Raw genomic sequence first — 23,386 nt, 5'->3', positions numbered from 1 at the left:
GGCCGCAGGAGCTCGTTGAACTTTGCATGTTTATTCGTTTTTGCCTATTTTGTGAAAACTTTCAAAAATCTTCCACATTTTATGTCCGATCCTTTCCAAATTTGCACAGTGTCTTTATATCAATGAGGAAACGAACCCTACAAAAAATGAGCATTATTGGTCCATGAAGTACAGAATTACCTCCCCTTGAATTGAGAAAATGGTGTTTATGCAATAAAGTCCAAATTTTTCATCCAATTCTTTCCAAACTTGTAAGGATTTAGCATGGTTCAAACAAGGGAAACAACTACGGTTTATGCATGTTCTTTTTATTACAGATTTGCCTCCCTTTAATTCATTCAAAATCTCATTTTACAGCAGAGATTCCAAATCTGACCTGTAAATGAGCCCCATATTTACTGCCAGTGCTAGGTTACCTTTTCCCATTTGATCATTCTTAAGTATTGGTCTTGTAATGCTGCTACTGCTTCTGCTACTGCTACTGCTACTACTACTACTACTACTACGACTACTACTACTACTACTACTACTACTACTACTACTACTACTACTACTACTTCTACTACTACTACTACTACTACTACTACTTCTACTACTACTTCCACTACTACTACTACTACTACTACTACTACTACTACTACTACTACTACTACTACTACTACTACTTCTACTACTAACTACTAGTACTACTACTACTAGTACTACTACTACTACTACCACCACCCCACCCCCACCACCACCACCACCACCACGTCTACTATTACTACTTTCTACTACTACTGCCACTATTACTACTACTTTTACCACTACTACTACTACTACTACTACTACTACCACTACTACTACTTCTACTACTACTACTACTACTTCTACTACTACTACTACTACTACTTCTACTACTACTACTACTACTACTTACTACGACTACTACTACTACTACTACTACTACTACTACTACTACAACTACTATTACTACTACTACTACTACTACTACTACTACTACTACTACTACTACTACTACACCACCACCACCATTCACAATGACAAAAACGTATTCACACAATGGCTGCTACTACAACTTATAGCCCATATAGGGGGGCATGCATGTTTTACAAACAGCCCTTGTTTCTATGGGATTTTAACCACAACTGTTCATGTTTATCTCTGACACATATTTTTAGGTCACCTGTCATGAAGTGACACGGTGAGCTTATGTGATCGTGTGATGTCCGGCGTCCGTTGTGAGTGCCTGCGTGTGTCCGTGCGTCCGTACGTCAACAATTTGTTTGTGTAGACAGTAGAGGTCACAGTTTGCATCCAATCTTGATGAAATTTGGTCAAACTGTTTATCTTGATGAAATCCGGTTTGGGATTGTATTTGGGTCATCTGGGGTCAAAAACAAGGTCACTAGGTCAAATAATAGAACAACCTTCTGTAGACAATAGAGGTCACAGTTTTCATCCAATCTTTATGAAATTTGGTCAGAATGTTTATCTTGATGAAATCTGGGTTGGGATTGTATTTGGGTCATCTAGAGTCAGGAACTAGGTCACTAGGTCAAATCATAGAAAAACATTGTGTAGACAATAGAGGTCATAGTTTTCATCTGATCTTAATGAGTCAGGTGAGCGATTCAGGGTCATCATGGCCCTCTTGTTATTAGTAAGACTCTTCATTGAATAGTTCAAGATATACTTGTCAACCAAATGATGAAGCGGGTTGATCATAATGCTTTGTTGCAATTAAGCAGAATTGTGCCCCTAATAAGCAATTCAGTTTGATGTGTGTGTCCAACAACTCCTCATCTCTATGCCTACTACAGATATTGAAACATAATTTTACCTACATGTTCAGGGTCTTGATAAACAGTCAATTACCAAGACCTTTTACTTTGACCTGTAAGGATAAAGTTTTTATACAAGTCTAAATTCAGATTAAAGTTTGAATGAAACAAGTACATATCTCTGTAAATTACTTCAGGTATTCAGTACAAACTTCATGTGTCTTTGAGATCATCTTGCAGGGTCATTGAAAATGCCTTACCCACCTATTACTTTGCCATATATATTGGAGTTGAAAAGTCAAACATGACAATAAACATCTGCAAATTTCTGTCTCAGCCATATCTTTGCTGTTATGGAGAGATTTTTAATAATTTGGCACAATTTAGAACATGGTAAGACATCTGTCTCCATACAGCGTGTCCGGCATATCCCTAGTGTAAATGCATCAAAGGTCAAGGTCACACTTAGATGTCTAAAGTCAAATTTGGCCTCAAAACGCCATAAGTGGAGTTTTGAAATAAATATGGCCTGAGGGAGCATCATTGCTTTATGTACATGTGTTTTGTTATCCCCCGCCATAGGTGAAGGGATATTGTTTTGGCGTTGTCCGTCCGTCTTTCCATCCGTCTGTAGCCATATCTTGGAAGTGGTTTGGCGGATTTTATTGAAACTGGGTATGAGTATATTTATGGATAAGAGGATGATGCATGCCAAAATTGCATTGTACACCATCTGTTAATAACAGAGTTATGGCCCTTTGTATCTTGAAGAAATGCTTTTTTGTGTGTCCGGAGCCATACCTTGGAAGTGCTTTGGCTGATTTCATTGAAACTTGGTATGAGTATATATATATGGATAAGAGGATTAGGAAAACACCTAATGGCATTGTACACAATCTGCTAATAACGGAGTTATGGCCCTTTGTATCTTAAAAAAATGCTATTTTGAGTGTCAAATATAACACTTTTGTGTCAAGAAGCATATTGGCGGGGATATCAATTCAACGAATTTGCTTGTTTTACATTATATTTGCTACAGTATGGTTCAACTAAACAAGGTTGATTGGGAGATTCAACTTATTTATTGAATAAATAAAAAACATTTTGGAACTTAAATTGTGAATTGAGGCAATCAAATAGGACAAAAGATGTATCTATTAGATTGGTTGCAAATTTCAGCTCAAAATTTGAGAAAAAGACAACAACATCTGGTTTGGTAGGACTTTAATGTCATTAATAGCAATTGAGGCTTGTTTCAACAACAATTGAAACACAATCATCACAAAAACAAAGCTATGAAACAGTATTTTATAGGTCTTTGTAGTTCAGATTTTATTTTTGCCTTTTTTCTCTTCCTGTTAAGACAAATGAGATGGCACTAGCTGACATGGTTTCCAACCTGATGGCAGGTCTTCTGGGAGGAGAACCCACTACTGGAACAGCCACCTCTGCCACCAGCACAGCCACAAGTAGGCTGTTACTTTAACCTTTTGCATGCTGGGAAATTGGTTGTCTGCTGAATTTCTAAAATAAGCATTTTCTTCAAAAAATGTTCAAAGAATACTATCAGAAGAGCAAACAGTTTGGATCCTGATGAGACGCCACGTTCTGTGGCGTCTCATCTGGATCCAAACTGTTTGCAAAGGCCTTCAAAATTCGGTTCCAGCACTAAAAGAGTTAACCTCTGGTTTACATTTACAGTGAATATTATTAAAGTATTTGTCAAACTTTTATTTTGATGGCTTGTGTTGGTCTGCTTAACAACAAATTCAAATGTTAAGAACTGATGAATATGGGTTGTTTTGAGTTCTAAACATTTTCTTCTTATGCGTATTAAATATTTGATCTGGAGAAAAATGCAATTGTTCATGTGTCAGGGTAACTGTTTTAACACCTCTTAACACTGGTAATTCAGCTAGATCATCTTCTTCTTATACTTGTATTTGATTGCATCAATTGTTTTAATCTGGGTCTTTCAGCTCACTTTTTAGCTCACCTGAGCTGTGCTCCTGGTGAGCTTTTGTGATCGCCTTTTGTTCGTCTTGCGTCGTTCGGCGTCAACATTTGCCTTGTGAACACTCCAGAGGCCACGTTTATTGTTCGATCTTCATGAAACTTGGTCAGAACATTTGTCCTATTGATACCTCGACTGAGTTCGAAACTGGGTCATGCTGGGTCAAAAACTAGGTCACCAGGTCAAAAAAAAGAAAAACCTTGTGAATACTGTAGAAGTCACATTTGATGCCTAATCTTCATGTAACTTTGTCAAAATGTTTGTCTAAATGATATGTTGGTTGAGTTCAAAAATAGTTCCGGTCCATTGAAAAACATGGCCGCCAGGGGGTGGTGCAGTATTCCTTATATGGCTATAGAGAAACCTTGTGAATACTCTAGAAGTCACAATTTTTGCCCAATCATCATGAAACTTGGTCAAAACATTGGTTTCATTGATATCTCGGACGAGTTCGAAAACGGTCCAGATCGATGAAAAAACATGGTCGCCAGGCGGTGGGGCACTTTTCTCTATATGTATATAGTGAAAACATGTGAACGCTCTAGAAGTCACATTTTTAATGCAATCTTCATGAAATATGGTCAGAACATGTGTTTTCTGGATATGATGGTTGAGTTCAAAAATGGTCCAGATTGGTGGAAAAACACCATTTATTGTTGGATCTTCATGAAACTTTTTCAGAAGATTTGTCCCAATAATATCTTGGACAAGTTCAAAAATGGTTCCAGTCTGTTGAAAAACATTTCCGCAATGGGGCCATTTGTTGTTCATTCTTCATGAAACTTGGTTAGAACATTTGTTCTATTGATATCTTGGGCTTCAAAGAACAGGTCATTTCTTTTTATCTCAGGTGAGCGACTTTGGGCCTTTCAGGCCCTCTTGTTAGAGTTATAGACTTAACATCTGAGGATCTTGGTTTTTCATTTCCGGAATGGCCACGTACCACATGTGGATTTTGGTCCTATTATTATTTTGACAGTCATGAACCCTCGACCTCTGAATCAAGAAGAGCAGTTTTCAGTTACGTAAATAAGTTGGTGCATGAAGTTCTGGTAAACTACCTTACCCAAGAAAATTAGATAATTAGCTGAACTGACAACTGTGAAATAATGTTGAAACTTGAAAAAACTTGAAATTCAAACAAACAAAGTAGTGAATTTTCATGTTAAACAGGTAGTACATTTTTCATGTTAAACAGGTCATACATTTTCCATGTAAAATGGTAGTACATTTTCCGTGTTAAATGGTAGTACATTTTCCATGTTAAATGGTAGTACATTTTCCATGTTAAACAGATAGGACATTTTCCATGTTAAACAGGTAGTACATTTTCCATGTTAAATTGTAGTACATTTTCCATGTTAAATGGTAGTACATTTTCCATGTTAAATGGTAGTACATTTTCCATGTTAAACAGGTAGTACATTTTCCATGTTAAACATGTAGTACATTTTCCATGTTAAATGGTAGTACATTTTCCATGTAAGACAGGTAGTACATTTTCTGTGTAATACAGGAAGTACATGTTCTATGCTATACAGGTAGTACATTTTCTGTTTAATACAGGTAGTACATTTTCTGTTTAATACAGGTAGCTCATTTACCATGTTAAACAGGTAGAACATTTTCCATGTTAGACAGGTAGTACATTTTCCATGTTAAACAGGTAGTACATTTTCTGTTTAATACAGATAGTACATTTTCCATGTTAAACAGGTAGTACATTTTTTCATGTTAAACAGGTAGTACATTTTCCATGTTAGACAGGTAGTACATTTTCTACGTAATACAGGTAGTACATTTCTATGTTACACAGGTAGCACCCCCACATCAACAGGAAGTGCCTTCACCCCGCCATCTCGACCCCCTGGCCCCCGTCCCCAGGTCAGCGTTCATGGCCAAATGCCTCAAGGTCTGGCTGCCATGTTCCCTGGAAGTACGCACAGATATTCTTAATTCTCACTTTTGTGATGTAGAAATTAATACCATTACAATAAGCATGCCAGAAATATAAGTACCTTTATACGTGTATCTGAGTTTTGCTCAGAAAAAACTGGGCTTAATGCATGTGCTTTAAGTGTTATCCCAGATTATATTATGCAGCCTGCACAGTCTAATCAGGGATGACACTATCCACTTAAACTGGGTTTTTGTTTAGAAGAGACCATCTTTTAAACGAAAAATTATGTTATAAGGTGAAGCTTGAATCTATTGTATCTAATATGGTATTAACATATTAAGGACAAACAACAGTTCGATCTAAACTCTTGATAAGCAGACCATAAAGACCCGTTCTGGGAAAACTAGGCTAAATGCATTTGTATAAAGTGTTGTCCTACATTAGGAATGGCTGACATCAATATCCGTCTTCACTGGTTTTAAGCTCTACTGGCCAAAGGCCTGAAGAGCTTATGTCATGGCGTGGTTGCCGTCGTCCGTCCGTGCGTGCGTTAGACTTTTTCTTGTTTACGAGATAAAGTCCACAGTTTTCATCCGATTCTTTTCAATCTTGTTCAGTGTCTTTATATTAATGAGGACTCGAACCCTATTGCAATTGGGTTACATCAGAGTAAAAAGTTCAGAATTGAGATAATTTGAATTTGAGAAAATTTTGAAATATGGCTTGTTTACGCAATAAAGTCCACAGTTTTTATTAAATCAATTCCCAACTTGCACAGTGTCTTTATCTGAATGATGAGTCAAACCCTATTGAAAATTAGCAATATCGGAGTTAAAAGTCCAGAATTATTTCCCCTGGAATTTGAGAAAAAAATGAAAATCTTTAACATTTTGCCATAACTTTTGCAATATTGAAGATAGCAACTTGATATTTGGCATGCATGTGCATCACATGGAGCTGCACATTTTGAGTGGTGAAAGATCAAGGTTAAGGTCATCCTTCAAGGTCAAAGGTAAAAAAATAAATATTCAAAGCAGCGCAGAAGGGGACATAGTGTTTCCGACAAATACATATCTTGTTTGTTTACATATAAAGTTCTATCCTTTGAAACTTCAACAGATGTTTTATATCATCAAGGGCCAGAACCCCATTGAGAGTGAATAAAATTTGTCCAACTTATGGTCGAAAAGGAGCCATTTGAAGTTTAAATTTACGTTTCTTCTTGTTTATGCGATAAATTTCCCATTTTGGGTCTGTTTATTTAAAACTTACTCAGATTGTTCATACTACCAAGGGCTTGAGCCCTATTGATTCCAGCCAGTAGAGCGATTCAGGCCCTCATGGGCCTCTTGTTTGTGTAGACGGGACCTCCTTTTGACAACAATTTACGCACATGCATTAAACCACAGCACAGCTCAGTACCATGCATTAAACCACAGCACAGCTCAGTACCATGCATTAAACCACAGCACAGCTCAGTACCATGCATTAAACCACAGCACAGCTCAGTACCACACATGCATTAAACCACAGCACAGCTCAGTAGCTTATTAGTCTGATGCCTTTCTGTAGGCATGAGATTTAGGACGCAGGGTGGTCCTCCCATGATGCCACCATTCCGACCCCCTCAGTTTCCCCCCATGCGGCCCCAGGCAGGAGGGGCTAGGCCAGGGACCCCCGGGACGACTCAGCCTGGCCCTGCCCCAACTAGTGGCACTGAACCTCCATTCCTGCAGATGCTGAGAACCATGCTGTCTTCAGCTGCAACTGCTGTATGTCACTTGTTGTAATGTAATATTGACATTGAGCCTCCCTCTAGGAAAACAGGGCTTAAAGCATGTACATTATGTTTGGTCACTTATTAGCCTGTGCAAAACTGAAAATGTTTTTTTTGTTAAGGAGAGACTTCCTTTAACATGAAAAAAAAAGCAGAATGTGTTTTCCCTGAATAGCATGTGTGGTTTGCGCAGACTTATTATGGGCAACACTTAAACGTACTTGAATAAGTTTTCCTAGTGCAAGGCTCATTTGCATTGTTTGTTTTCTCTCATCATTGGTTAATTTGCATCATGAATTATTCATGATTTTATCAAGAATTTATTATGCCCTCCTTCGAAGAAGAGGGGGTATATTGCTTTGCTCATGTCGGTCTGTCGGTCCGTCCACCAGGTGGTTGTCAGACGATAACTCAAGAACGCTTGGGTTAGGATCATGAAACTTCATAGGTGCATTGATCATGACTCGCAGATGACCCCTATTGATTTTGAGGTCACTAGGTCAAAGGTCAAGGTCACGGTGACCTGAAATAGTAAAATGGTTTTTGAATGATAACTCAAGAACGCATACGCCTAGGATCATGAAACTTCATGGGTAGATTGATCATGACTTGCAGATGACCCCTATTGATTTTGAGGTCACTAGGTCAAAGGTCACGGTGACCCGAAATAGTAAAATGGTTTCCGGATGATTACTCAAGAATGCATACGCCTAGGATCATGAAACTTCATGGGTAGATTGATCATGACTCGCAGATGACCCCTATTGATTTTGAGGTCACTAGGTTAAAGGTCAAGGTCACGGTGACCCGAAATAGTAAAATGGTTTTCGGATGATAACTCAAAAACGCATACGCCTAGGATCATGAAACTTCATAGGTAGATTAATCATGACTTGCAAATGACCCCTATTGATTTTGTGGTCACAAGGTCAAAGGTCACGGTGACCCGAAATAGTAAAATGATTTTCGGATGATAACTCAAGAACGCTTTTGCCTAGGATCATGAAACTTCATAGGTACATTGATCATGACTCGCAGATGACCCCTATTGATTTTGAGGTCACTAGGTCAAAGGTCAAGGTCACATTGACAAAAATCGTATTCACACAATGGCTGCCACTACAACGGACAGCCCATATGGGGGGCATGCATGTTTTACAAACAGCCCTTGTTTTTATGTCTTTCAGTCTATACATATTGTTTTTGCCCTGTCTGTTGGTTTGTTTGTTTGCGTCAAACTTTAACATTGGCCATAAGTTTTGCAATATTGAAGATAGCAATTTGATATTTGGCATGCATGTTTATCTCATGGAGCTGCACATTTTGTGTGGTAAAAGGTCAAAGTCATCCATCAAGGTCAAATATATGGGGGGGACATAGTGTGTCATAAACACATCTTGTTTTAATAATGCTTTTGTCATTGGCAAATTGTTTTTAATCAGCTGTATTCTTCTCTATAAATCTGAACTTTTTTCCAACTATAAATTTGTGTGTTAACATTGTCTTTAAAATTAAGAATTATTTAATATTCAAATAATACACAACATTAAAACAGATATTCCCACAGCGTAAAAGACGAAAGATAATTTTGAAGGCCTATTTATGCCCTCACATCATTAATGTAAAAAGTTCATGACACCAATCATTTTCCGACCACTCAGGGTGGCAACCAGTCCGACCTGGCCACTTCGACACAGTCAGCAGCCGGAACACAGTCTACTGGAGCTAGTAACCAGTCAACTTCAGAAGGGGGAAACCAGTCTAACTCTGCCACAGCAAACCAGTCCCCAGCCATTGCCCAGTCTACGGGACCCAGACCGGGCCAATCAGAAGCCCAGCCCATATCAGATGAGGCTTTTACCCAGCTTGTTAGTGGCATCACAAACTATATGTCCCAGGCAGCACTGGGCCAGGCACCGAGGCAGACTATCTCTGACTTCCTGTCTGGACTCGGTCAGGAGCACAGCATACCACAGGGTGAAGGTAACTAAATGGCTAATTGTATTATTCTGCCATACTTGTATTGAAGGCATGCACTTATTAAACTGAAACCGCGCAATTGTGCACTAAAGCCCACATGGCAGTTTTGACAGTCTAAAGCCACATCATAGAGGGGTATTAACCCATACAGGCCCTGGTTTGGGTAAATTGCATTTGCATGCCACAACTTATAAAGGTTTTCATGTTTGAAATGGGTTGAGAATGTACATTTTTGAATGAATTAATCCTTGCTTAATCGCACTACATTGCCCAATTTAAAAAATAATGTGATATATGCTGAACAAATATCTTAACACTAATCACCCTGTAAAATTATTGATGAAATTTCGAAACATCCAGGCCTGAGCGCCACTTGGGAAGTAGCATTGGCTTATGTATTTATGCATCTCAAAAAAGAGTTGGCACCCGCGATTAACGGCTGTGGCTTATGTCTCTGGTACTTGCAGGACTTCTCAATAAAAAAATCTCTTGTGTGCTCATGATTCCTTAATGAGATCATGTCCAATCTGCTAATGTCTCTCATTCTTTCAGGATTCCTCAATGAGATAATGTCCTGCGTTCTGTCCAGCCTACAGATCACAGACCTGCTGTCAGTGTTCTATGGTCAGCCAACCCCCCTCAACCAGGTACAGGCCCCACTGCGGGAGTTCCTGGGTAGGCGGGTACTTAACGGGGCAGAGTGTACACCTGACAACGTCCGCAGCTCTGTGGAGGACTTAGTGGAGTCCATGGAGACAGAGATAGCAGACACAGTGGTGAGCGTGCAACAAACTGTGAAATGTCAAATATGCCCCCCCCCCCCCACTAATCAGCTTTGAGTATTTAATGTAACATTTACTTGTTTTGTTTTTATGCCCCCGAAGGAGGGCATATAGTGATCGGACTGTCCGTCTGTCTGTCCGTCACACTTTGCGTTTAGGTTTAGAAAAATAGCCATAACTTCTATGTCGCTTCAGATAGCAACTTGATATTTGGCATGCATATGTATCTCATGGAGCTGCACATTTTGAGTGGTGGAAGGTCAAGGTCAAAGTCATCCTTCAAGGTCAAAGGTCAAAAAACAAAATTCAAGGGAAGTAACAAGCTTTAAAGGGAGATAATTTCTATTTTATATCATTTGGCAGGTACAGATCATTTTCACAAGGGAAGTAATATTTTTTGAAGGGATATAATCCAAAGAATTTGTTTTTAATTGTTGGGGGCATTGTGTTTCTTACAAACACATCTCTTGTTTTAAATTGTTATTTTTGAGAGGCAACTTGAAGAGCAATAAATCTATCAATAAGAAACATTTGTTAAAACCTTTTTTGTGTGAATATATGCAAGGAAATGTATCTGTGTTTGTTAAAAGTGATCATTTCTTTGTATGGGACTCAATTATGACATTCCCTGCTTTAATCATTGTTGCTATGTGTTGTGTTCCAGTCTGCAGCCCAATGTAGGCCACACATCGACTTCCTGTCAACCCTGAACAGGTTTCTGGAACAGCACTTCTTCAATCTGGTCACATTTGTCATGAATTCCAGAGGTGAGACCTGCCTTCTTTTATCAGATTGTCTCAGACTTGCCTCCCTTTATCACCTTGCTTCAGACTTGCCTCCCTTGATCACCTTGCCTTCGAATTCATACCTTTATCACCTTTATTCCCTTTATCACCTTGCCTCCCTTTATCACCTTGCCTCCTTTGATCACCTTGCCTTCAAATTCATACCTCTTTCACCTTGCCTCCATTTATCACCTTGCCTTAGACAAGCTTTCCTTTATAACCTTGCATCCCTCTATCACCTTGCTTCATACTTTCCTCCCTATAAAGTGTTTATTTTTTCATCATTTTGGGATTGGGGCCGGGTCCTTTTAGATTGGGAAATTTCGCTGCGTTTTGACTAAAATTGGGAAAGCAGTGTTGTTGTTGTTTTGCTAAAAAAATGCTTTAAAAATTAGAATAAAAGTGTTTTCAGTATTGTATTTACATGTTCTTGGGTTGAACTTATATGGATGGGAGATGAACAAAATATTGAGATCTAAAAAAAACATTGTTATGTCCCCCAGTCTATACTTCATATTTGGCATGCATGTGTATCTCATGGACCTGCACATTTTGAGTGGTGAAAGGTCAAGGTCATTCTTCAAGGTTAAAGGTCAAATATATGGGTCAAAATCGCTCATTTAATATACACTATAACTTTGTAACAACTTCTCATGAGCTGCACATTTTGAGTGGTGAAAGTTCAAGGTCATCCTTCAAGGTCAGAGGTCAAATATATTGGGGGGACATAGTGTTTCACAAACACATCTTGTTTTATATCGGAAACCTACCATTGGGAATTTTTAGCTCCCATTTTAGAAAATATACAAAATGGATCTGATTACCGGACCCAATTTTGAATGAAAAAAACACTGCTTTATCACCTTGCGTCCCCATATCACCCTGCTTCAGTCTTGCCTCCTTTTAATGCCTTGCCTCCTTTTAATGCCTTGCCTCAGACTTGCCTCCCTTTATCACCTTGCTTTAGATTTGCCTCTCTTTATCACCTTGCTTTAGACTTGCCTCTCTTTATCAACTTGCTTTAGACTTGCCTCATTTCATCACCTTGCTTTTGACTTGCTTCTCTTTATCACCTTGCTTTAGACTTTCCTCTCTTTATCACCTTGCTTTAGACTTGCCTCTCTTTATCACCTTGCTTTTGACTTACCTCACTTTGCTTTAGACTTTTTTCCCTTTATAACCTTGCTCTAGATTTGCCTTTCGTTATCACCTTGCTCTGAATGAACTTGAACTCATGTCTTTACAGCTAAAGAAATGAAGTGAGAAATAAACTATTGGATCTAATACTAATATAGAAATGTTCAATGCTGAATCCTAGGTGTTACACTATTACAGAGAGTGACCCTCATTTCGGGCAGGACCTGTATGCTAGTGTTCGTCGTTTCCTCTCAGAGCTGTTTGTGCTGTGCAGTCGATGCCTGGGAGGGATCACACAGGTGGAGGCTCTGCTACGCAGCAGGCTGGTGGGTATAGCAGTAATGTTTCACCCTTGATCTGAGAAAATGGGGCATTAAGTGTTGTTCATATTAGTCTGTGCAGTCTGGACAGGCTAAAAATCTATTACACTTTCCGCCTTTACTAGATTTTTGCTAAAAAGATACTTGCCAATTTATGGGGACTTTATGCATGCAATGAAGCAGTCATGCACAGTCTGATGACATTGTTCAACTGATTCTATGTGACATCAGTTTATGTGACTAGCAATTGGTCTTTTGGTATTAATTATTATGCTCCCCCAAAAAAATTTGGGGGAGCATATAGTCGCCGCTTCGTCTGTCCGTGTGTCCTTCCGTCCGTGCACAATTTTTGTCCGGGCTATTTCTCAGCAATTAATGACCGGAATTCAATTAAACTTTATGGGAAGCTTCACTACCAAGAGAAGATGTGCATATTATCAGCGGGTTCTGGTCGGATGATTTTTCACAGAGTTATGGCCCTTTGAAATTTTCCATTAACTGTACATATAGTGCAATTCTTGTCCCCCCAACTACTGACTGGAATTTAATGAAGCTTTATGGGAAGCTTAACTACCTTGAGGAGATGTGCATGTTATTTGTGGTTTCTGGTTAGATGATTTATTTAGAGTTATGGCCCTTTGAAATTTTTAAGTTGCTAAACCATCCATCGTATTATTTTGTCTAAAGTTATGCCCCTCAAGACGTTTCTTTTTATCTGAATATATAGTGCAATATTGTGACAAAAAAAAACTTTGGGGAGCATCACCTGTCTCTGATGGTTTCTTGTTTAATATATTATGATTCATATGTAATAGTATCCATAGAACATCATTAAACGTGTAAAACATGTGCAGCAACACATTCCATTATATAAATCAAAAGTACAATTTAAGTGCTTAATCTCTGGTTTTCTCTTTTCCTGCTCAAAAGCATAAAACCAGAACAAATTGTAAGTAAGTGTCTGCAAACACATCAAAGTGCCTGTTTTAGTGGTTAAAAGAACATAACCATAAAAAATTTAAAAATGAAATACAATTAGATAATAAAGGCAATTTTGTTGCAGGCCATGTTCACTCCATATCTTCACTCCAGATCTCCTATACATGTACTCTGTTAACCATTTACCACTTAGAAGCAAATCGAAAATGGCTATGTGCAAATAGCATATAACCAGAACAGCCTGTGAGTAACTCACAGTCTGTTCAGGTTTTATGCTGTTTGCTGCTCACCAGTATGTAAGGGTTGGAAATAAAGCCTTTAAAATTTGAATCCAGTAAGGAAGGTCGTTAATTGAATGTAACTTTCTAAGGGACTACAAATGCCGCAACATATGTATTTAAGTGGTACAGGGTTAAAAACCTATTTAAGTGGTAAAGGGTTAAATACCTTTCTAAGTGGTAAAGTAAAAGGTTTAAATACCTATCTAAGTGGTAAAGTAAAAGGTTTAAATACCTATCTAAGTGGTAAGGGTTAAATACCTATCTAAGTGGTAAAGGGTTAAATACGTATCTAATTGGTAAAAGGTTAAATATGTATCTAAGTGATAAAGGGTTAAATACATATCTAAGTGATAAAGGGTTAAATACGTATTTAAGTGATAAAGGGTCAAGGATCTGCTTGAAGGTCATTAAGAGGATCTGCAGGAGGCACTGGTCAGTCATGCTGGCTCAAGGTCAAGGTCATTCTTTAAGGTCAAAAGTTTAAGCCTTCATTTCTCTGTCCTGTTCCATATCTCCTTTACCATTCAAGGGAATTTTTCTGGAAACTTGACAACAATTCTTGGATCACCCATTTAATGTACAGAAGGTAATGTTGTTCTTATTGGTCAAAAGTTCGAGCCTCCATTTGCAGGCCTTGTTCACAAGTGAACCCTCTTATATTCTTGCAGTCCTTGTTCACAAGTGGAGTGAACCGTCCTATGCAGGCCTTGTTCACAACTTGTGTGAACCCTCTTATATTCTTGCAGGCCATGTTCACAACTGGAGTGAACCCTCTTATATTCTTGCAGGCCATGTTCACAACTGGAGTGATCCCTCTTATATTCTTGCAGGCCATGTTTACAACTGGAGTGAACCCTCTTATATTCTTGTAGGTCATGTTTACAACTGGAGTGAACCCTCTTATATTCTTGCAGGTCATGTTTACAACTGGAGTGAACCCTCTTATATTCTTGTAGGTCATGTTTACAACTGGAGTGAACCCTCTTATATTCTTGCAGGCCATGTTCACAACTGGAGTAAACCCTCTCATCCAGCAATGGATGGTTGCAACTACAACCCAGCAGTTTGCCTCATTCATCCCGACAATCACTGTGTCCGAGGGTGAAGTGGCCCATTTCCTTGTGTACCAGTCTGCGGGACCCCAGTCTGCAGGGGCTCAACGCAGGGCACGGTCTGGCGTGAAAAAAGTGTCATCATCAGCAGCAGAAGCTGCGTCTTCGGCGTCCACTGCTCAGAGTTCTACACAGGAGAGTTTGAGCAAGTATGGGTGGCATTTTTTAAATGCTTTATTAGCTTAAGTTTAGTTGAAACTTTTGATAAGTGTGTACTATCTAAGTTTAGTTTAAACTTTTGGATGTGTGTCAAACTTAAGTTAAGTTCAAAAGTATTTATTTAACCCTTTCCCACCCAGAAGCAAAGTGAAAATGGCTAAGTGCAAAAAGCATAAAACCAGAACAGAATGCGAGTAACTCGCAGTTTGTTCAGGTTTTATGGTGTTTGCTGCTCATAAGTATCTAAGGGATGCAAATGAAGCTTTTAAAACTTGAATCTAGTAATAAAGGTCTTTTATTAAAATTAACTTTCTTGGGGACTACGAATGTGTCAAATACATATCTAAGTTGTAAAGGGTTAACTCTGTTGTGGTGGTGAAGCCAATACTAAAGTGTGTTAAGAGAAAAATTCTGACAATGCTTTCAGACACCAAATTAACAATGCCAACTATACCTGTGTGTGTCAATCTTAAAATCATGTTCCTTCTCTAAATTGATTAATAACAAAATGATATTGTCATGAAATAAAGTATCTGGTGTGTGTGTGTATTTAAAAAAAAGTCAAATGAATATTTTAAGCAAATATTTGTTGGACAATTATAATTTAAATTATGAGTCAATTGTTATTAACATAAAGCACATAATAAACTGTGTGAAACCACAAAAATATGCACTCTACAATGTGCCTAGTATTTTTTTTTAATGTTGATCCGTCAATCTTTCTAAGGTCATCAGCTACCCCCAAGGCCAGTGTAAAGAGGGATTCCTCGCCCCTGAGGGAGCCGTCCCCTAAACGTGTAAGCAAGTCAGGTGTGGAAGGGGCCAGTGAGAAAACAAACGGTCATCCTATGGAGACAAGTCCTCCTGTAGATGCTCGGTCACCTGGAGCAGCAGAGGTCAGAGCTCATTATTTGTCATAACAATAGCTTAAGGCTTACTGAAGTCATTCACCCAAAGTAGCCCATCAAAGCAAATTTAAATATTTGGCTGAAAAAATTATCATTTTTTTCATGTATTTCAATTAAATTAATAGTGTGTTGTTGTTTTTTTTCGTTTAAATTCTAGGTTATTATAAAGACCAACATCAAATGGAAAAAGTATATAATTTTCCCAAATTCCTTAAAATTAAATATGATATTGAAAACACGGTTTTCTCAATTTTGAAGTATTTGTTAGCACTAATAACAACACTGATATCCCAATTTAAGTCAAAATGACTCATTTTTTCTCAATCTAAATTTTCCCATTCCCAAAAAGGGGGAAAATACACTGATAAATAAGCCGTACCTTGACTTTAGTGTACATGTCTTCTCTGGTTTTGCCAGGTGGAGGTAGACATCCCTCTGACCCTCTCTCCTGCCCGTGAGATCAAGGGCGCAGCTTCAACAGACATGGGGCGCAGCAAGAAGCCCCTAACACCAGTCAACCAGCCCACGTCTGCCGGGGCACAGTCTGCCAGCGATGGATGGGAGTCTGTTGTACCCTCGGTAAAACAAATTAATTTCTGCTCATCCATGAAATGCTATTGATTGTATATCTTTCCACTTGCTAGGTACAGTGTGTATGATACATATAAAACAAGACTATTGCCAAGCAATGTAAGTCCCCTACTGGTGAAACTCCACCATTTTCAGCAATATTTCTAGTCTATTTGTTGCCATAGCAACCAGAATTCTTGACGTAGGAACAAAATGAAATGATGCGCATAATCTCCATATTGCCATCTATATATGTGTCAAGTTTCATGAAAAAATATGAAGAACTTTTTAAGTTATCGCAGGATCCACTATTTTCAGCAATAGTTCTAGTCTATTTGTTGCCATAGCAACCAGAATTCTTGACGTAGGAACAAAATGAAATGATGCGCATAATCTCCATATTGTCTTCTATATATGTGTCAAGTTTTATGAAAAAATATGAAGAACTTTTAAAGTTATCGCAGGATCCACTATTGTCAGCAATATTTCTAGTCTATTTATCGCCATAGCAACCAGAATTCTTGACATGGGAACAAAATAAAATGACGTGCATTATCTACATATTGCCATCTATATATGTTTCAAGTTTCATGAAAAAATATGAAGAACTTTTAAAGTTATCGCAGGATCAAGAAAAGTGTGACTGACAGACAGAGCGCAAACCATAAGTCCCCTCCGGTTTCACCAGAAGGGGACAAAAACAGGTTAATATATCAGACGAGGGTTAGATTAAAATTATTGGCGAGGCTTTCGGAGCCGTTATTTATTTGTGCCAACTCTGATATATTACAAAACAATCATCTGTGTTTCTGTTTATTATACCTCCCAGTCTCCCATTTTATAAGAAACAGTGAAAAATAATAGCTACAACGCTGCATTTTTTTTTCGGGAATGAATATGATTTTTGACGTTTGATGTGTAAATAGTGATGTCATGAGTACCGATACTCGTGCTTAATATTTGTATAATAGGTTTTTATGCCCCCGGATCGAAAGATCGAGGGTATATTGTTTTTGGCCTGTCTGTCTGTCATTCAATCATTCATTGTGTGTGTCCCAAAACTTTAACCTTGGTTAAAGTTTGATAACTTTTGCAATATTGAAGATAGCAACTTCATATTTGGCATGCATGTGTATCTCACGGAGCTGCACATTTTGAGTGGTGAAAAGTCAAGGTCAAGGTCATCCTTCAAGGTCAAAGGTCAAATATCATTGTATTTTTCTTTCCTAAAACTTCAACCTTCATTAAAGTTTGGTCATAACTTTTTGGAATATTGAAGATAGCAACTTGATATTTGGCATGCATGTGTATCTCATGGAGCTGCACATTTTGAGTGGTGAAAGGTGAATGTCATCCTTCAAGGTCAAAGGTCAAATATATGGCTTCAAAGCGGCGCAGTAGGGGGCATTGTGTTTTTGACAAACACATCTCTTGTTTGCTGTTTATGGGTTTTTAACCAGGTTTTCCGAAGGAAAAAACTGGTTATTAGATTGGCGAATGCGGGCGGGCTGGCTGGCTGGCTGGCGGGCTGGCTGGCGGGCTGGCGGAATAAGCTTGTCCGGGCCATAACTATGTCGTTCATTGTCAGATTTTAAAATCATTGGCACATTTGTTCACCATCATTGGACGGTGTGTCGCGCGAAATAATTACGTCGATATCTCCAAGGTCAAGGTCACACTTTGATTTCAAAGGTCAAAAATGGCCATAAATGAGCTTGTCCGAGCCATAACTATGTCGTTCATCGTCAGATTTTAAAATCATTTGGCACATTTGTTCACCATCATTGGACGGTGTGTCGCGCGAAATAATTACGTCGATATCTCCAAGGTCAAGGTCACACTTTGAGTTCAAAGGTCAAAAATGGCCATAAATGAGCTTGTCCTGGCCATAACTATGTCATTCATTGTGAGATTTTAAAATCATTTGGCACATTTGTTCACCATCATGGGACGGTGTGTCCCACGAAAGAATCACGTCAATATCTCCAATGTCAAGGTCGCCACGACTAAAAATAGATTTAAAAAAAAAAAAAACTTACAAAGGGGGTTAATTTTTTTTGGTCATTTCAAAAGTTCAGTTTCAGTTTTCTCCCTTTATCAGATTTTTTTTTCACAATGAAAACCTGGTTTTGTGACAATTTTGTCCCTTGTTTTGTGTATAAAATATATAATAACTTGGTATTGTATTGTTTGTCCTGTTGAATCTGATTCAATTTTAAACGAATGATAACTTTATATTTGAGTTCTATTAATATGATCTACCTCTAAAAATGGACTAATATAACAACTTCCTGGTGAACTGATATAAAAAATATATCAGGCAGGGTGATATGAGACAGCTATCTATGTAGCAGTATGATACAAGGTAGAGAGAGAGTGTAGTTAGAGACTGATATCAATAAACTATCCTGTGTGATATGAGACAGCTATCTTTGTAGCAGTATGATACAAGGTAGAGAGAGAGTGTAGTTAGAGACTGATATCAATAAACTATCCTGTGTGATATGAGACAGCTATCTATGTAGCAGTATGATACAAGGTAGAGAGAGAGTGTAGTTAGAGACTGATATCAATAAACTATCCTGTGTGATATGAGACAGCTATCTATGTAGCAGTATGATACAAGGTAGAGAGAGAGTGTAGTTAGAGACTGATATCAATAAACTATCCTGTGTGATATGAGACAGCTATCTATGTAGCAGTATGATACAAGGTAGAGAGAGAGTGTAGTTAGAGACTGATATCAATAAACTATCCTGTGTGATAGGAGACAGCTATCTATGTAGCAGTATGATACAAGGTAGAGAGAGAGTGTAGTTAGAGACTGATATCAATAAACTATCCTGTGTGATATGAGACAGCTATCTATGTAGCAGTATGATACAAGGTAGAGAGAGAGTGTAGTTAGAGACTGATATCAATAAACTATCCTGTGTGATATGAGACAGCTATCTATGAAGCAGTATGATACAAGGTAGAGAGAGAGTGTAGTTAGAGACTGATATCAATAAACTATCCTGTGTGATATGAGACAGCTATCTATGTAGCAGTATGATACAAGGTAGAGAGAGAGTGTAGTTAGAGACTGATATCAATAAACTATCCTGTGTGATATGAGACAGCTATCTATGTAGCAGTATGATACAAGGTAGAGAGAGAGTGTAGTTAGAGACTGATATCAATAAACTATCCTGTGTGATATGAGACAGCTATCTATGTAGCAGTATGATACAAGGTAGAGAGAGAGTGTAGTTAGAGACTGATATCAATAAACTATCCTGTGTGATAGGAGTCTTTCTCTGGGAAAATAGGGCTTAATACATGTGCAGTCTGTGTAGGCTTATCAATGAGACACTTAACGATTTTATTGAATTTTTATGTCCCCCACTATAGTAGTGGGGGACATATTGTTTTTGCCCTGTTGGTCTGTTGGTATGTTGGTCTGTTGGTTTGTTGGTCTGTTTGCGCCAACTTTAACATTTTGCAATAACTTTTGCTATATTGAAGATAGCAACTTCATATTTGGCATGCATGAAGCTGCACATTTTGAGTGGTGAAAGGTCAAGGTCATGGTCATCCTTCAAGGTCAGAGGTCAAATATATGTGGCCAAAATCCCTCATTTTATGAATACTTTTGCAATATTGAAGATAGCAACTTGATATTTGGCATGCATGTGTATCTCATGGAGCTGCACATTTTGATTGGTGAAAGGTCAAGGTCATCTTTCAAGGTCAGAGGTCAAATATATGTGGCCCAAATCGCTTATTTTATAAATACTTTTGCAATATTGAAGATAGCAACTTGATATTTGGCATGCATGTGCATCTCATGGAGCTGCACATTTTGAGGGGTGAAAGGTCAAGGTCATCCTTCAAGGTCAGAGGTCAAATATATGTGGCCCAAATCGCTTATTTTATGAATACTTTTGCAATATTGAAGATAGCAACTTGATTTTTGGCATGCATGTGTATCTCATGGGGCTGCACATTTTGAGTGGTGAAAGGTCAAGGTCATCATTCACAAGGTCAAGGTCATCCTTCAAGGTCAAACATCATATAGGGGGACATTGTCAGAGCTCTAGATAAGATGCGTATCTGCGTATTTACGCATTGAAAAAAATAAAAAACGCTTTAAAAATCGGCCCATGTACGTAACATTACGCAATGCAAATCTCGGTACGTATTTATAATCGATAAAAGTGCGTAACCGGCCAAGATTGAATGGGATGATAATGGCTTGCTACAAAGATCTTTCAACAAAAGCACTCTGCCATAGAGAGAATCTTGAAATGCTGATTGCCACGAACATTTACCAGGTCCCTGTGGGATCATAAGACCCATCTTATGCATTACTGGTCTAACTGAAAGATAAAAAGAGAAAAAAGAAAAGATTAAATCAGGGTTATAAGCCCCGGGCCAAGAAAGTGAAGACAAGTTCAGATGAGTGACTATGAAAAGAACAAGTTCAAGTTTTAACGTTTTAGATGTTTTAAGTTAACTTACATAGACCACAGGCAGTGTGACTTTATTTTCAATTGCACAAGCAGTGCCATAACTTAGTTTAATTGTACTACATGAACCAATCAAGACAGAGATACAACACATGTAAGTTGAATATATATCATCATTTAAAATTTATTTTGTTTGCAGTAATAAATAACAAATAATAAATATATTTCTAGATAAAACACGTCATGTACTATGTCAGTTCTCTATGTAAAAACAAAAATACCCCTCAATATTCCTAAATACCCTTTATGGCTGAAACTAAGGAGTAAAATACCCTTTAACAATAATATCAGGGTGTAAAATACCCTTTAGACTAAATCCTTATCTAGAGCTCTGGACATTGTGTTTCACAAACACATCTTGTTCTTTTAAGTGAAGTCTCTTCTCCAAGAAAAAGCTGTCAATTCTGAAAGTGCAGACTGCACAGGCTAATCTGGGATGACATTTTGCGCACATGCATTAAACCCAGTTTTCCCAAAGCGAGGCTCATTATACAACAACTGGTGTGTTTTCAGGACTGGGTGCCAGTGATCATGCGTGACATTGAGACACAGAGGGGCCAGGCCCCACAGCGGCCCCACAGTGACGTCTACATGCAGGGGGTCCCTCCCAAACGCAGAAAGGTACGTAGTAACTACATGCAAGGGGTCCCTCCCAAACACAGAAACGTACATAGTAAAAGCTGGTATTAAAGTGAATTTCGTGGAAGTTTGCCTAACTTCAATGCAATGGATATTGGCAGGATTTTTATGCCCCCTTTTGAAGAAAAGGGGGTATATAGTTTTCGCACTGTCCGTCAGTCTGTCTGTCTGTCAATCAGTCTGTCTGTCAGTCTGTCACAATTTTCGTGTCCGCTCTCTAATTCAAATAGTTCTCATCCGATCTTTACCAAACTTGGTCAGAAGTTGAAGCTAGACAATATCTAGGTAAAGAATATGGGTCATGCCGGGTCAAAAACTAGGTCACGGGGTCACTTAGTGCATTTCAAGGATTTAGCATGGTGTCCGCTCTTTAATTGAAGTAGTTTTCATCTGATCTTTACCAAACTTGGTCAGAAGTTGTTTCAAGACAATATCTAGGTCAAGTTTCGAATATGGGTCATGCCGGCACAAAAACTAAGTCACAGGGTCACTTAGTGCATTTCAAGGATTTAGCATGGTGTCCGCTTTCTAGTTTATGTGGCTTTCTGATTTATTTTGATATTCTAAGACATTTTTATGCCCCCAAAGGAGGGCACATAGTGATCGGACTGTCCGTTACACTTTGCGTTTAGATTTCGAATAATGCTCATAACTTCTATGTCGCTTCAGATAGAAATTTCAATTTTGGCATGCATGTGTATATGGACAAGGCCTTTCCATACGCACACAAATTTTGACCCCTGTGACCTTGACCTTGAACTTAGGCCAGCGATTAGGTTTCGAAATCTGTGTTTAGGTTTCGAAAAAAGCTCATAACTTCTACCAAGTATTTATAGGGGGCATTAGTCATCCTATGGTGACAGCTCTTGTTAGTATATAAGACAGTGATTTTTTTTGCTTTTATTTGTTACAGCCTGCGCCATTTGGATTGGAAAAATTAGTGCGATAAACCATGAAATAGGGAAAAATAGCGTGATAAACCATGAAATTGGGAAACATTAAGCATTATAAATATTATTATACGTAACAGAATTAAAATTGTTTTTAAGTGCATGTTTGACAGCAATTTTATATTGTAAAGTGCTGCTTTAATGTCTTCTTACAATGAAGACAATATTATATTAATATCCTTCCCCATGCATATTAAACTTGCAATAATCTATAGATTCTTAAATACACCATTTAATCATAACCCCTTTAGAGTATTAATTTAATTCAGTATTTTTTTAACTATACTTCATATGGGGAAAACATTAACAAATATCAACAAACACGCTTTAGTGTTCTTGTTGTGTAATTGATGTATTAAATGGAGTTAAAAGAATATATTTAATTTGTTTACCTTTCAATATCTTGCACTTGACAACCTCAGTTCAATGCTATTTCAGTAAACTGTACAGCGTGACAAACATAATAAAGCAGAATATGCATATGAATCTGAGTATACAAAGATCCACTAACATATAAATCAAATCATGTTTGTCTCTTTCCATTTCCGAACGATACTCATAGTAGATGCTTTAACTTTGTGAATAGACTGTCCAATTTTCCAACGTCAACACTCGTTTCTGTGACGCACATTCACTGTGCTGACTTCTAATAAATGTATTTTTTATCTCAAATGTAGTATTATGCGCTAATTGACACACGCATTAAATAATTCCCTAATAACCATATGATATCTGTTGTTAATTCGCATGTTATTTATCATTTTCGCCTTTCATCGAAATTTTCCGCCATCTTGGACGTGTGTAAAATCAGGCGTACTCAATCCGGATACATCGACTA

General features: G+C 38.0%; 1 protein-coding gene across 1 annotated transcript in view; it reads left to right on the top strand.

Annotated features, from left to right (window-relative positions):
• LOC127839576 (large proline-rich protein BAG6-like) overlaps nucleotides 1-23,386 on the top strand; it is a 60,618-nt gene that overhangs the window by 31,397 nt on the left and 5,835 nt on the right. The window contains exons 11-21 of the mRNA XM_052367966.1: nucleotides 3,148-3,253; nucleotides 5,615-5,734; nucleotides 7,271-7,470; nucleotides 9,137-9,458; nucleotides 10,008-10,231; nucleotides 10,902-11,004; nucleotides 12,358-12,485; nucleotides 14,698-14,960; nucleotides 15,698-15,866; nucleotides 16,296-16,457; nucleotides 21,473-21,580. Of these exons, the coding sequence (XP_052223926.1) occupies nucleotides 3,148-3,253; nucleotides 5,615-5,734; nucleotides 7,271-7,470; nucleotides 9,137-9,458; nucleotides 10,008-10,231; nucleotides 10,902-11,004; nucleotides 12,358-12,485; nucleotides 14,698-14,960; nucleotides 15,698-15,866; nucleotides 16,296-16,457; nucleotides 21,473-21,580 (1,905 nt within the window). The remainder of the gene's footprint in view (nucleotides 1-3,147; nucleotides 3,254-5,614; nucleotides 5,735-7,270; nucleotides 7,471-9,136; nucleotides 9,459-10,007; nucleotides 10,232-10,901; nucleotides 11,005-12,357; nucleotides 12,486-14,697; nucleotides 14,961-15,697; nucleotides 15,867-16,295; nucleotides 16,458-21,472; nucleotides 21,581-23,386) is intronic.

This window comes from Dreissena polymorpha, chromosome 7 (assembly GCF_020536995.1).
Source record: "Dreissena polymorpha isolate Duluth1 chromosome 7, UMN_Dpol_1.0, whole genome shotgun sequence".
In the NCBI taxonomy this organism is placed as follows: domain Eukaryota; kingdom Metazoa; phylum Mollusca; class Bivalvia; order Myida; family Dreissenidae; genus Dreissena; species Dreissena polymorpha.
This window is presented reverse-complemented; position numbering and strand designations above follow the sequence as displayed.